General features: G+C 31.8%; 1 protein-coding gene across 3 annotated transcripts in view; it reads right to left on the reverse strand.

Annotated features, from left to right (window-relative positions):
- Positions 1-14161, reverse strand: part of LOC117167932 (putative aminopeptidase W07G4.4) — a 75753-nt gene that overhangs the window by 37261 nt on the left and 24331 nt on the right. For all 3 annotated transcript variants that reach the window (XM_033353180.1, XM_033353181.1, XM_033353182.1), the window contains exon 3: positions 1255-1536. In XM_033353180.1, the coding sequence (XP_033209071.1) occupies positions 1255-1536 (282 nt within the window). The remainder of the gene's footprint in view (positions 1-1254; positions 1537-14161) is intronic.

Below are 14161 nucleotides of genomic sequence, written 5' to 3' on the forward strand. Positions count from 1 at the left end.
AGTTTAAACCTTGAAATTCGAAATTATTTTTCCTTTTCTAGATGAGTTTAAAATTCCCAATATTTTGTAACATTTTCAAATAAGAACTAATTTAATCTTCAATGCCTAATTTTAAAATCTTCTCATTTTTTAGGCTTGAATATGACAAATTATTTTTTTAATTTTAAATTTTTTTAAATTTATTTTGGAGACATATAATTAAATATTGTTTAATCTCAAATCTCTGTAACTGGAAATTGTGCAATTATCAAATCTTTCAACTTACAATTTAATGGCTTAAAATAAACCCATAGACGATTGTCTTTGTTGAAAATTAAAACAAAAATTTGGTACTATTTAAATCTAAAGTCGTTAAATTTGAAACTCATTAAAATTGAAACGAAATCATTAAGAATATTAAGATCTAAAATTATTAAACATAAAATAGACTATGAAGGCTTTCAATATCAAATGTTGCAATTTGGAAAGATTTAATAGTGAAATTGTCTGAATATTTTTAATGTTTGAATTAAAAACTACTATTGATTTGGGAAGATTTCAATTTAAAATTGTTGAATCATTCGACCCTTTCCCGGCGATCAAAAAAATGCAGGTTATTAATAATGTTAATGTTCAATAGGAAGAGCATGAAGAGCCCTATCATAACTGAAATGAAAATAACAATTTTCTTATTGATATTAAAAGAGTATCAAGAAATTTAAAATTCGTTAAAAAATTGAAGCATTATTACATTAGGCTCTTCAAATAAAGTCATTTTAACCTAAAGGGTAAAATTATTAACTTGAAAATCAATGGAAATAACTTCACCTTGAAGAAAATTATTTGATTAGATGTCAAAGGCTAGACAAAAAACATCTGAACAGAGAGCGGAAGCATAGGAATTTCAATGTAGGCACAATCATTAAATCGTTGATTATTATGTATAATAATTATCACGATTAGAATCCCGCTATTTTCCCATTTTGAACAGTTGGGAGTTGAAAATCGTCTTTTGAAACTCCACAAATTCAGCAAGTTTAAATAAAAAAATTTATAAATATTTGAAAATTGAAATTTATTGTAAAGTGCGAAATGAACCTAAGATCTGTTTTATCAGCTTTATTTCATTTGTTAGCAGGTAACTTTTTTATAGTTGGAACGTAAGATAGTAGACTCAATTAAAAAATATCTTTTTAAAGATTTTAAGTTTAAAAATTAAATTAACTTCTTAAGTCGGTGAAAGGAAAAGTTAAGGAGGTAGTTCAGTGGGATTACCTTTTGATTCCCTTCGTTGCAGCCTCACCGAAGCTTCGTACGTCATGATAATCCAAGTTCAAAGGGCCTGTAGGGCTGTAAATAAGCCTTTTAGCTGGTAAATTGAGTGACAATACTGCACCAATCGTGCCAAGAGCTGCATCGATTTGAGCTGCCGCGCAAAGTACCGTCTTGAAGGGTTCAGGCTCATCAAATCCTGGAGAACTTCCTGACACCAGAATTATTCCATCGTAGTCACAGCTGCAGATATTCTGCTCCACTTTCAACTGACAGGGCATCCATCTGAAATAATTCGCACGAATTCATTAAAAATAAGTTTGTCATTTGCAGAAGATGGCGAAAAACAAATCAAGCACAGATGAAGAGATTTCTATCCCCCAAAAAAGGACTAAACATTTTTGCTTCAGAACAATATCAGGAACTATGTGCTCAGGAATATTCCATCATCATAAATATTGCAATAGAATTTAAATAATGAATATGGTGACTTAAAAAGTGAATTCAAAATATATATGCTTTTAAATCAGTGCGGATCTATGACAAGTTACGGTTTTACATTCATATAAACACGTGATTTATTTTGCTCACGATAAATTCGGCAACACGTAATTCCAGTGCAGCCATCTATTTAGCAGAAGCTTGATCAAAGTCATCCATTCGAATGTTTCGACTTTATAGCAGATAAATTTACTTCGAATGGATCGATTGAACCGAAAAATTTAAATTTTATGGATTCACTTAAAAGAGGGGGATATATTTTATGTTATTTTTTCGCTGGCTTTTTTATTTTAAAAACTTCATTATCCAGCTGATGAAAAAATTGCGATAAATATTTACTACTCTAGATAAACAAATAACTGGATATAAAGATTTTGAAATTTTTTTAAACCCTCATAAAAGAGGACGTTTTTTCATTAACCAAGATTGGGAAGCAATATATTCAATGTTACTGCCGAATAGTCTCTCGGCTTCTATTTACAAGCGAACCAAATTTCCATGACTCCATGTACCGTAGGGCTGAGTCAACAATATCCCATGTGACTATAGTTATTGAAACAGAAACATAACTGTAGGATTGCTTTGTAAGTTTTGGATTTCAAACTTCAATATTAACAATAAAGTTAACAGAACCAAACCACTGCTCCTGCAAAACGAGAGCATGACCAATAACGAGCATGTTCCCACGAACAATAATGAATCCTCTGTAGGGTTACGATCATGAATTTCGAGCTATGAATCACTTGCTATTTACGCTTTGTGAAAATAAAAAATTTGAATATGTATCAAAGTTGGATTCCAGGAGATGAGATTCATAATTCGTTATCCTGTGCATACAATTTTCAAAATGAAAAATAATCCTAAATCAACTGAAGGGAATAAACTATATTATTCCCCACGCTCACCCCCCTATACCTATAAGCATATACCTCCTCTTCTATCTTGATATTCTTTTTTAACATATGGAGGTGTCGACATTTGGTGAAACTCTCACTAATCCCAGCTTCAACCTTCCCTTATATCCCTGTCCCTTCCCTTTTCATCCTATCTGCACCTCTACCCACTACCTATTTTGATTCCTCATAAACTCTTATCCCCATTTTCTTCTTTTCATTTGACATACTGGCACCACTTCTCTATCTTTTTATTACCCCCCCCCCCCCAATATTAGCCATTCTCTTTATCACCACACCTACTTTTTATCTTCTTATCTCATCCATCCTTTTCATCCTTCATCCCCTCTCACCCTTACACCATCTTTCATTCATATATCCCCCTTTATGATTACCCCATTTGCCCCTCTTTAATTCACTGCCACATTCCCGCTTCCCATATAGCTTTTTTTTCACCTCCACTTCCTCTTTTCATCCTCATTCGTTTAATTCTCCTTCTTTCCCCCTAACCCGATTATCCCTTATTTTACTCATCCCAATCATATCAAATCCCATATTCCTCTCAATTCGCCTACACATCCTCTCTTGATCTTCTCCCTATCCTTCTTCTTCTATTATCCTTAAACCATATTACATTTAGCTCTATCCTTTATACAATTTTATCCTCTTTAATATAACCTAACCTTATCGTCATTTATTCATCCCTCTCTTTGCCTGAAACTCTATTATACATACACCACACTTAATTGACCTCAAAATTATCGCCTTACATATACCCCTCTCTTCACTTTCTAACACTTCCCGCAGCTTATATACCCATTAGCTCCCATCATCTACCCCTTTGAGCTCCCACTTTTAAAACCGCACCAACCTTATCTCTTTCTACATAACCGTCTCGTCACTCCATAGCTTCACTTCGTGTCACCTGTCCACTAACTACCACTTGGAGTAGTCAGCCCTTCTCACACATTCCATCCTTCTTACATCTTTCCCTTTATCCTAAATCATACGTTCTTCTACCAGCCACATTCTCTTCTCGCATAACCTCCTTTCTTCGCAACCACACCATTTATTTTTAAATTCAGTACCAACCACCTGTTTCACTTGGTACACTAAGATGATGCAAAAATTAAGTGGCAAATTTGTTTTTCTTCTGGAGGGCAAAGATTGCCCAAATTAGGATCCAAGTGCGAGAAAATTGCATATTTTTGTTAATTCTTATGTCAAATACATGGGAAAAAAACAAATTTTTGAATTGTTGAAACAACTTCTTTGGGTTTGTAAAAATATTACGAGAAAATTTGAGGACTTTTAAAAGACTTTTCAACAAAGATACTTTTCAATGTATCAATCATATGGATTGGTCACTACATGCATCCTCACGGTGCCTTGAAAAGTATCCCTTAAGTCAAAAACTGTCAATTCTGCACGAAATCTAGACCTTTGAGTACTTTAATCTCGTTTTTTTTTACCAAAAGTTATTATTATTGGCCTAGTAAAATAATTAGAAATATTTTAAAGTAATTTTTAATTATTTAAATGAATATTGTTAACATAAATAATTGTTTTTTCTCAAAAAGTCTGTCATTTTCTCACAGAATCATAATCAAAGTTGATTTTTAAGATACATTATACGTTTTCGATAAGTCCACTTTATTTTTTAACAAACTTTTATGCTGCTAACAATATTAAATTCGTTTGAACGATACATTTCCATGAAATTTGGAAAATATTCTCTTTTTTTGCTAACAAATATTACAACTAGGGATTATTGAAAGCATACATTTTATTTTTTATGTTCATGAATTGTTTGAACAGTTATTTTGTGCTTATTTACAGTACAATGATACGTATTGCTTAGAAGATGAGTCTTTATCACCACAAAACAATCTTTATCCCTAAATTTATTTAACACACTTTTTCGAACAAAAGAAATTGGTTAAACAATAAATCTAAGATATCAAGATATGCAATATAAAAATGAAGGTAACGTAGACTGAAAATTTGTAAAGGAAAAGACGTGGGCTTCTCTGGAGGAATATGATAAAATACTGGAAATAACTAATAAATGAAACTGAGATTTTTAGACCGATTATTATTTCACTCGACCAAAAATAATCATTTTTAACAAAAAAAAAAAAAAAAAAAAGAAATGAGCGTGTTCAAAGGTGTAGATTTCGTGTATAGTTGACAGTTTTGGAATTAGAAATACTTTTCGTGGCACCTCCGAGTAAAAATGCTACGACTTGAATTCGACTTGGCGATGTCTTGAGTTCGTCTCCAAGACATCGATGTCTGTCTGCGTCTCAAAACTGAGTCGAGAAATAAGACGAGAGGTAAGACGACGTTTACTTCTCTCAAGACAAGCCAAACAAGTATAACACAAATGAAAATCTGTAAGTAAATTAATTGAATACATATATTGTATAAAGATATACAAGATTGTTTAATCATTAAGAAAGATTAGCTATTAACCGTGTGGAAATAGCCCGGGTTAGCCCTAGTAAAACAAGGTTTCTGGTCGGGGACTGGTCGGGCTATGTTTGTTTTTTAAAGAGCCTAGCCGTGCACTGGTCGGAAACTCGCTAGGCAAAATGTATGTCAAACCCTCAGTCGGGGGCTGACTGGGCTTTGATCGGACAAATCTTATGATCGAATGCTCAGACATATATATAAATACCTGATATACAATATACAATATACAACAATATACAATATACCTAATATACAATATAAAAAGAAATTGACAATAGCCTCGAAACAAAGAGTTTTTTGGCGTGATTTTAAAATTACTTTACGCACATTTCAAAATTTCTGAAAAATATGTGATTTAAATTTTTTTCAAGAAACATTGTAAGTTCCATCTTTATGAAAAATTGCAAATGTTCATAAAAAATTTACATTTTATAACATTCTTAAACATTGTAAAATAGTATAAACTCCATGGGTGGACGCTGGCGAGCGCAGCGTGACAATGCTGGCCGGATTCAGACCAGAAACCGCGGCCACAGCCCGACTTAAAGTCGGGCTCCCCGGCCAGCTCCCGGCTTTCCAGCCGTAAAATGGCCAGCCCCCGAGTTTAATCTCCACCCGGGTATGACAGTCAGAATGACCCTTTTTGTTAGTCTGACTTCGTCTCAAAACTTAGACATGTTAAAGTAGAACTTTTCGACTTCAGCATGTCTTGATTGGGGGCTATTCAAGTCGAAGATAAGTCGAAGAATTTTGACCCAGGCCGTGGATATGTGGCGTCAAAAACCATATAACTAATACACTGAATTATTCTTTAGATGTTCTCTAGAAGCCCTACAATTGACTGCCCTACAGTGACTGGGCTTGAAGCAAAAATTTTGTCGTACTTTTCTTTGAGTAGCAATAGAAAAAATAAATGATATAGTCAGTCTTTTTTACCACTTACTTACTATTTTTTAATTGAATAATATATCTTTATGAGATGGCAAGGAAAATTGTGTATGCTCGCAGATTATCATTTTTTTAAAAATTAAATTGCTTTCAATTTTTTTCACCGGTTCCTTCAATTTGTAAAACTCTTGACTTCAAAACTTTCTCATTAATTCACTTAATTTTCATCGAAAATACAATTGATGTGTTTTTATAAGAAATGGCATTTGGCACAAGGTAACAAATTTGTTGAAAGGTTAGGCTTGTGTATCAAAGTAATTTTTTTGCCTTTAGGTGGCGAGCAAAAACTAAAAAGCACAACCAAGCAAAGAACTTTGAAAGAAATAAGCAAGTTGCCAACATAATAAAATTAAATTATTCGTGTTTTTGTTTATTAACGACAGTCTGTAGCAAAATTTGTCACGATTACATGTTAATTATGACCTAGTTTAAAGCCCCTAATTTGTTCGTTTTACGGAAAATGAAAATCCGTACTTTTGCTTTCTTCTTTTCAAAAAAATGGAAAAAAGAAGTTCAAGAAATAATTTCCATCCAATAACTTTCAATTTTGGCACGCTAATCCCCTTTCATGATGCCACGAAAATACCCCCAAAAAAGCAAAATAGCACTTTTTTATCAAATTCATGCTAAAGACGATATTTTTTTGAATTATTTCCACAAAAATAATTTTTTATTGGTAAGTGAAGAGTTTCCATGTACTATTTAATTAATTTTCCATTGTTTAAAAACCATATTCATTTTCTTAAACAAGTTTTATTTCCTGTAATTATTTAATAATAAATTATATAAAGTTACAAGATTAGTACTTTCTGTTCAACAAATTTGGTAATTATACAAACAATTTTCATTTATTTAAACAATCTTTCCTCCTTAAAATCTTAAAAAGTTATTATTTCCTGAAATTAATAAAACAATTTACGATTGTTGGAAGTAATATATTTTAAAATATATTTTGTAATCATTGAAACCAATTTAATTGGTTTGAACACTTTTTCCCCCTAAAAAGTGCAAAATTTATGATTTTATAGAATTCATTAACACATTTAACAAATTTTAAGACTATTTTCTTAAGAACGTTTAGCAATTATTCAAACAATTTTTATTGGTTTAAACCATTTTGTTTCCTGTAAATCGTGAAAAGATATTCTTTTGTGCATTTATTCACTCAATTAACGAATTTTAAAGAGTAACATTTGTTTCTATAAAAATATGAACGAATATTTAAACAATTAATAATCACTCGCTTAGGCCTCTTCATGGTGAAGGTGGAGAAAAGTCTAGTTTTTTCGAATCTCTTACACTATGTCGCTTATTATTCAGTATTTCCTTACCTCAGAATGCATGTCCTATATTGTTTAATTAAGTTCAGTTGCTCTAAGGGAAATTAAATTTAATTGTTTCAGAAAATTATTGTTGTTAAAAAAATATATCGCATACGTTCTAAGATAAGGAAATAATGAATGATAAGGGGCATAATGTAAGAGATTCCACGCAACTAAACTTTTTCCCAACTTCCCTGTAGAAAGGCACAAGTAAATTATTATTAGTTGTTCAAATAATTACTGAATATATGTTTAAAAAGTAAATATAACTCTTGCCATTCGCTAAAAAAGTACTGCTCTTGATATTCGTCAAGTTTATTTCATTTATGTCGAAAGATAATAACTTTTCGTGACCTACAGAAGACAAAAAATTGTTTAAAGAATTTAAAATTATTGTTGAAAAATCATTGGAAACTCGTAACTTATCGATTGAAATTTAATGACGTTGAAAAAATTCTGATAAATATCATCCTTAGCAGGAAATTGATATAAAACTGCTATTTTTTGGGGCATTTTCCGAATATCATAAAAGGCTATTGTGGGATTAAAAATTAAAAATCATTGGGAATATATTATTACTTGAAAATTCCTTAAGACGCGTCTATACTTCAATTAATAAAAAGTTAATAATAAATACTTATTTTTCCCACTTAAAACCTCCCATTTTAATTGCAAAAGCCCGAGGACAAAATTTTAATCTTGAAAAGAATTACGGATTTTCTTTTCCATGAAAACCAATAAATGGGAGGGGGGGGGGGTCAACAAAAAGCGAATTTTGTACAAGAATAAATTTGAACCACCTTAATTATCACTTAAAACGTTTTTTCTATCAACCTCTACACACAATCAAGTACAATTTGAATCTATCATTACATTTTTATTGTTCCACCTACAAAAAAGCTTAAATATTATTCAAAATTAATTATATGAATTTTTGATTTGAGGATATTAATTACGAAATTAGTTTTATGCGATCAAATACAAATTACATCTAATTTACTTTGTATCTAAATAGTCAGAATATCGGAATCGCAGAATGAATTATCGCGGTTTTCACTCATGTATATAATTATGAAATTAATTTGCATGTGATTTCTATTATAATAAAATTTTCAACATATAAGATAGTTTCGGCAATTAATTGAAAGGAATTTGATAAACTTGTGGAAGGAGGTATCAGTAAACATGTCTATAAAGTCCTTGGCATTCATGTGAATTACGTACATTGAAAATGTATTCAACATCGGTACATTCGATGACATTATTGAGTCGATGGTCCCCTACGGTCCCAGTGGGGCCATCGACATTGAACATGACATCCCCACCTGATTCCTGACACCATTGACTATATATTCTAGAAACAATCAATAACACAAGGTACAATTCGCTGGCTTGGTCCTTAAAAAGACCCTACCATCAGCTGTGTAATAAAAAATAAATAAATTTTTTACTACTGGCATAATAAAAAAGTCTTTTCCCGAGCACCAGATCTTCAGGCCAACCTTTTGGCATAAATTCAAGATTTCACGAAAAATAAAAGCTTCCCTAATTTTTGAGATGGCTGCATAATAAAAAAATTTATGACACGTTTCAGTATTTAAATGAAGTTCGCAACGTTCTAAAAAAAGCATACACTTTATAAAAATTGCTTTAATTAATTTGTTTCTGTCTGATTACCATAAAAATAATGCAATATATGATTTTAAACACTAAAAATCATCATAAGAACATATTTATTATTTTATTAAAATTTGCTAAATTTGATAATTGGGAAAAAGTTTTAACTTTCCTCAAAATGTGCGGTTCTCAAATTTTGCTAAACTAATTACTTGTACTAGATATCTTAAAATATCAGAAAAATTTTAATCCTATTATATTTATCAGTTGATTGCATTTTGTCCACCCACGTATGCTGAAATGTACCCAGGTGCGAAATTCAGTCGGATACCAGAGCTTGACCATCAGCCCAAAGTCGGCCCTATTATGGTAACCAGAGTTGGGCCGATATATAAGATGTTTTCAAGCTGCCATGGTCGTACCGGCGTTGGCGACGGACCTCGGCTGCGAGCGAAAAGCCGACCGTCGGCCAAACTATGGTACGACAATCGGATAAATTGTGCCAGATTGCTCGGTACGACCCCAATAATGCAGTCTGTCTTACTCTGGATGCAGCAGTCGGATTGTCATAAGTACCCTTGATGCACCCGACGGTCAGTCAAACCTTGGCCCGAGTATGAGCAGACCGTCAGATAAACTCTTGTTCATTGTTATAAAAAGACCGTGAAAGTGCAGTCGGCGCAACTGTGGTCAAGAGTTGGCCCGTCCGTCGACGTCAAATGTGCCCGTAACATTGAGTGCACATAACCTACTTCATTTCGATAGATGTGCTTTCGGCCACAATTGATCAGCTCGTATTATTGGGAGGTCGAATTGATGTGTTACTCGGAGAAATGTACAAATAATCAGAATAAACCATTACAAATCCTTAAATAAAAATAGGAAAGTTTGAGAGTAAGTATTTATTATTTAGGTATCTTTTAAATTATCAACTTTATTTTCAAATCAACCCTGGCGGATCGAAGGAACCGAATGGAGCCTCTACAAATACCCGTAAAGACCCCATTGGGTCCCCATTCGGCTCCTTTTTAAAAACACTCGAAAAAACAGCAAAATCATCTTTTAAATTGTTGAAATCCGGATTCTACGTTAAAATTCCCTATAGAAGGTCACGTAATAATCGCAATAGTTTTTTTTGCAACGGTAAAAAGTTTGAAAAAATACAACACGTATAACGCCTGTTGACGGCTACACTTCAAACGTATCGCCTGTAAGTAGCAGTCAACAGGCGTTATACGTATTTTTTTTTAACTTTTTACCATTGCAAAAAACTATTGCGATTATTCCGTGACCTTCTATAGGGAATTTTAACGTAGAATCCGAAATTCAACAATTTAAAAGTTAATTTTGCTGTTTTTTCCAGTTTTTTAAAAAGGAACCGAATGCGGACCCAATCGTGTCTTTAGGAGTACTTTGTAGAGGCTCCGTTTGGTTCCTTCAGTCCGACAGGGAACAAAAATAAAACAACTTTGTTAATTTGTGACACAATATCACAATTAAAAATGTGGAAATGAAACATTCAAAATTAGTCATGGAATACTGCTACATATTCAAAATGTATCTATTTTACTATATAATAAACTCAATTTTAAATCCTGCAAAATTAAAAAAATTTTTAAAAGCATCGACCACTGAATAGTTTCAAAGTATAGCTTCCCAAATGGTCAAGCCTCTTTCCAAATTAATCTATTTGAAAAATTTCCTTTAAAAAAATCATGCGCGAATTAGGCATTCAAAATTTATTAATTTAAATTTCCTATCCAATAATATTTTAAAGTGAATAACCTATACATTTTAAAATTAGAATCATAATCATCTTTTTTATATTTTAAATCAGGTTTTTAATTTTTTATAAATAAATAAATATGATGAAAAAAATGGCCAGTTTTTCTATGTTGAAATCCCCTAAGTTCTATAGAGTAACGTTAGTTAAAGATACTGCAATATTATATACAAAACAAGCAAATTTATTATATAAAAATTATTTGTTTAAAGCAAGTTGTCTACGATTTCCCATAAGTTTACGCTTTTTAAAGTTATATTGCAAGAACTTTGGATAAAAACAATATAATGATGAAGAAACTTCTTCGTGAAATTATTATTGTTAATATTATAAATAAATTTAATAAACAAATGCATTTATCAAGCATTTTTCGACTTTTCTTACATTTTCGACAACTCTTTTGTTGCCAAATACCCAAATAATGCATACATTTAGTAAATTTGTTGAAAAAATCCTAGAATGTATCAACTAATTATGCATTTTACTGAAATTATCATGAAGGTCCCAAATGAAAAGACTGGCATAAAAAAAACGAATTTTTCCGTCCACAGATGCCCTAATAATGCTTTTGATTGTTAAATTGGTTTTAAAAAATCATAGAATTTATCAACTAATCATAACTGCTGCTGAATTTATTATGAAGATCCCAATGAAAGTCTAAAATCGAAAAAAAAAGAATTTTTCCGTTGACAAATATCCCAATAATGAATTTGTTTATTAAATTTGTTAAAAACGTAAAATTGATAAGAAATTAAGAATTTTGCTAAAACTATTATGGAGTTCCTCATTAAAAAGTTGACATCGAAAAAACGAATTTTTATATCCACAAATATCTGATTAATGCATTTTTTAATTAGAATTGCTTTAAAAAATCATTAAATCCATCAACTAATTATAAATGTTGCTCAAAACGTCATAAAATTCCCAATTAAAAGGACTGGTATTGAAAAAAAAAAAGAATTTTACTGCCGATAAATGCCCGAGTAATGTATCTGTTTACTAAATTTGTTTAAAAAAAGAATAATATCAATCAACAAATTAGGAATTTTTCTAAGATTATCATAAAATTCCTTATTTAAAAATAATTGAAATAGAAAAAAAACCAAATGTTTCTATCGAAAAATTCCTGACTAATGCATTTATTCATTAAATTTGTTTGTAATTTCAACAATAACAATCTTAAGAAAAATTTCTTAATCATCGTGTTGTTTTTATCGAAATTCCTCGCAAATTAACTTTAAAAACGTAAAATTATGGAAATTCGTAGAAAACATTCTTGCAACAAATAATTGATTTATACATTTTTTTATTATATAATATTGTAATATTTTTAAATAATGTGACTCTATAAAGCTTAGGCGATTTCAAGAATCTTTCTGTTATTGAGGAGCACTGGGAGCATCTAACTATTCAGCACCCCAGTTGCGAATTCAGGTCGGCACCCAGAGCAGGTACGTTGGCCCAAAGTCGGAACGACTTTGGCCCGCCGTAGATCGGCAGCCAAAGTTGGGCCACCTTTTATATTTATAAGATATTTATGTCGGCCCAACCTAAACAGCGAACGTTGGCAGACAACGTGGGACCGGCTGTTGGCCCAACTTCGGCCCGAACATGGACCAACTATCAGGGCAACTATGGGAAATCTTTTGGTAACGAGTAAAGCCGAATACTGGCCCAACTATGGGCCAAAGTCGGCCCAGAGATCAGCATGAAAGGATTTAGAAAGTTCTAAAGAAGTTAGGCTGAATTTTGGCCCAACAATGGCCCAAACATGGTCCAACCATCGGGCAACTATGGGACATCTTTCGTTAACGATTACACAGCAAAAAAAAGTACTTAATTTAAGTCGAAAATTCGGCTTATTTTAAGGTGTCACAAAAAGAAGCATAGGCAATCTGAAATTAAGAATGACATCTGAACATTAAATTAAGCGAATTAAATTCCTGAAATTGAGCTCGGGACTATTTGAAATTCAGGGAGCCATGACCTGAAATTCAGGTATGCTCGCTCTTCAATTAATGATATATGAATACTGAAAGCTAGTGTAACCTTAAGTTAATACACTATCCTGACTGAAATTAAGGGTAATATTCTAACTAAAAACCAGGAATTTCTCAAGCCCTACCGACACTCATCAGCTGTTCTTATATAATAGTTATTCGTTTTATAAAATATACAAGTTGGGTTCAAACTTGTAAGAACATCCAGGAAAAGTACGAGTAGGAAAGATGGAAGAAACGGTATATTGGTGGCAGGTGCGATGCAAAATCTTCAGACAATTGCGTTCCGTAATGTATTGAAAGGTCGCTTACGTCGCGAAGTAAAAACTTTGGTAATAACTTAATTATTTTTATGGGTTTAATAATCCAAATATTGGCTGATAACTGGAACTGATTTTACTGCAGCACTTTTTTAAATCCGTGAAACGAAAACTCCTCGAATGATGGAAACATAGTATCCTAGCCGACACTGACCAACGAGACATGGAGTATTGGAGTAGGATGCGGCTTGAATAAATGGCCACGAGGTGTATAGTAGTGCAAGCGTTCTGTAACGGCATGCAAGGTACGAACCTGAAATTCAGGAAAGGTATATTCCTTTATTTTAGGTACCGAAAGCCTTACAGGTTATTTCAGGTTACCTTCAACTTACTTTCAGAACTGAATATTGAAATTTAGGAGAATACTTTACTTTATTCCAGTAGAAAAATGCTGATTTCTCATTTAAGAAAAGTTAGTGCTTTATTTAAAATAGTTTGCACACTTAAATTCAGGTACTTCCTTAATCCATGTCAAATCTGAAATTAAGTCGAATATAACTTTATTTACTTTTACTGTGTAAAGTCAGTCGACTACCGGCCTAACTCTGGGCCAAAGTCGGCCCAGAGATCGGCATGAAGGGATTTAGAAAGTTCTGAAGAAGTTAGGCCGACTATTAGCCCAGCAATGTCCCAAACATGGATTGAATATAGTTTAAAAAGTGAGTAAATAATTTAAAATCTTAGAAAGCATGTAAATGATTTTTGAGAAAATCAAAAGAGCTTAAGTATTTTCATGTAATTTAAAAATATTTTTAAGTATTTAAACAGACTTTCAGGAATTGCAAGGGATTTAAATGGAGTTATTTGATTTTGAAACATTTTTAATTTATAAATGAATTTTAAAAGATTTCAAAATATTTGAAAGAGTTCAAGACTTTTTTAATGAACTTAAGAGACTTTACCTAATTTTGAAGAATTTTTAAGGTATTTCGGTAGAATTTAAATGACTTTTAAGATTTTGAAATATAAATAATGTTCTTGAATTCTTTAAAGTCTGTTAAATACCTTGAAATCTTCGGAAATTTGTAGAAATCCTTTGAATTCTAATAAA

The sequence above is a fragment of the Belonocnema kinseyi genome, chromosome 2, assembly GCF_010883055.1.
Source record: "Belonocnema kinseyi isolate 2016_QV_RU_SX_M_011 chromosome 2, B_treatae_v1, whole genome shotgun sequence".
Classification (NCBI taxonomy): Eukaryota; Metazoa; Arthropoda; class Insecta; order Hymenoptera; family Cynipidae; genus Belonocnema; species Belonocnema kinseyi.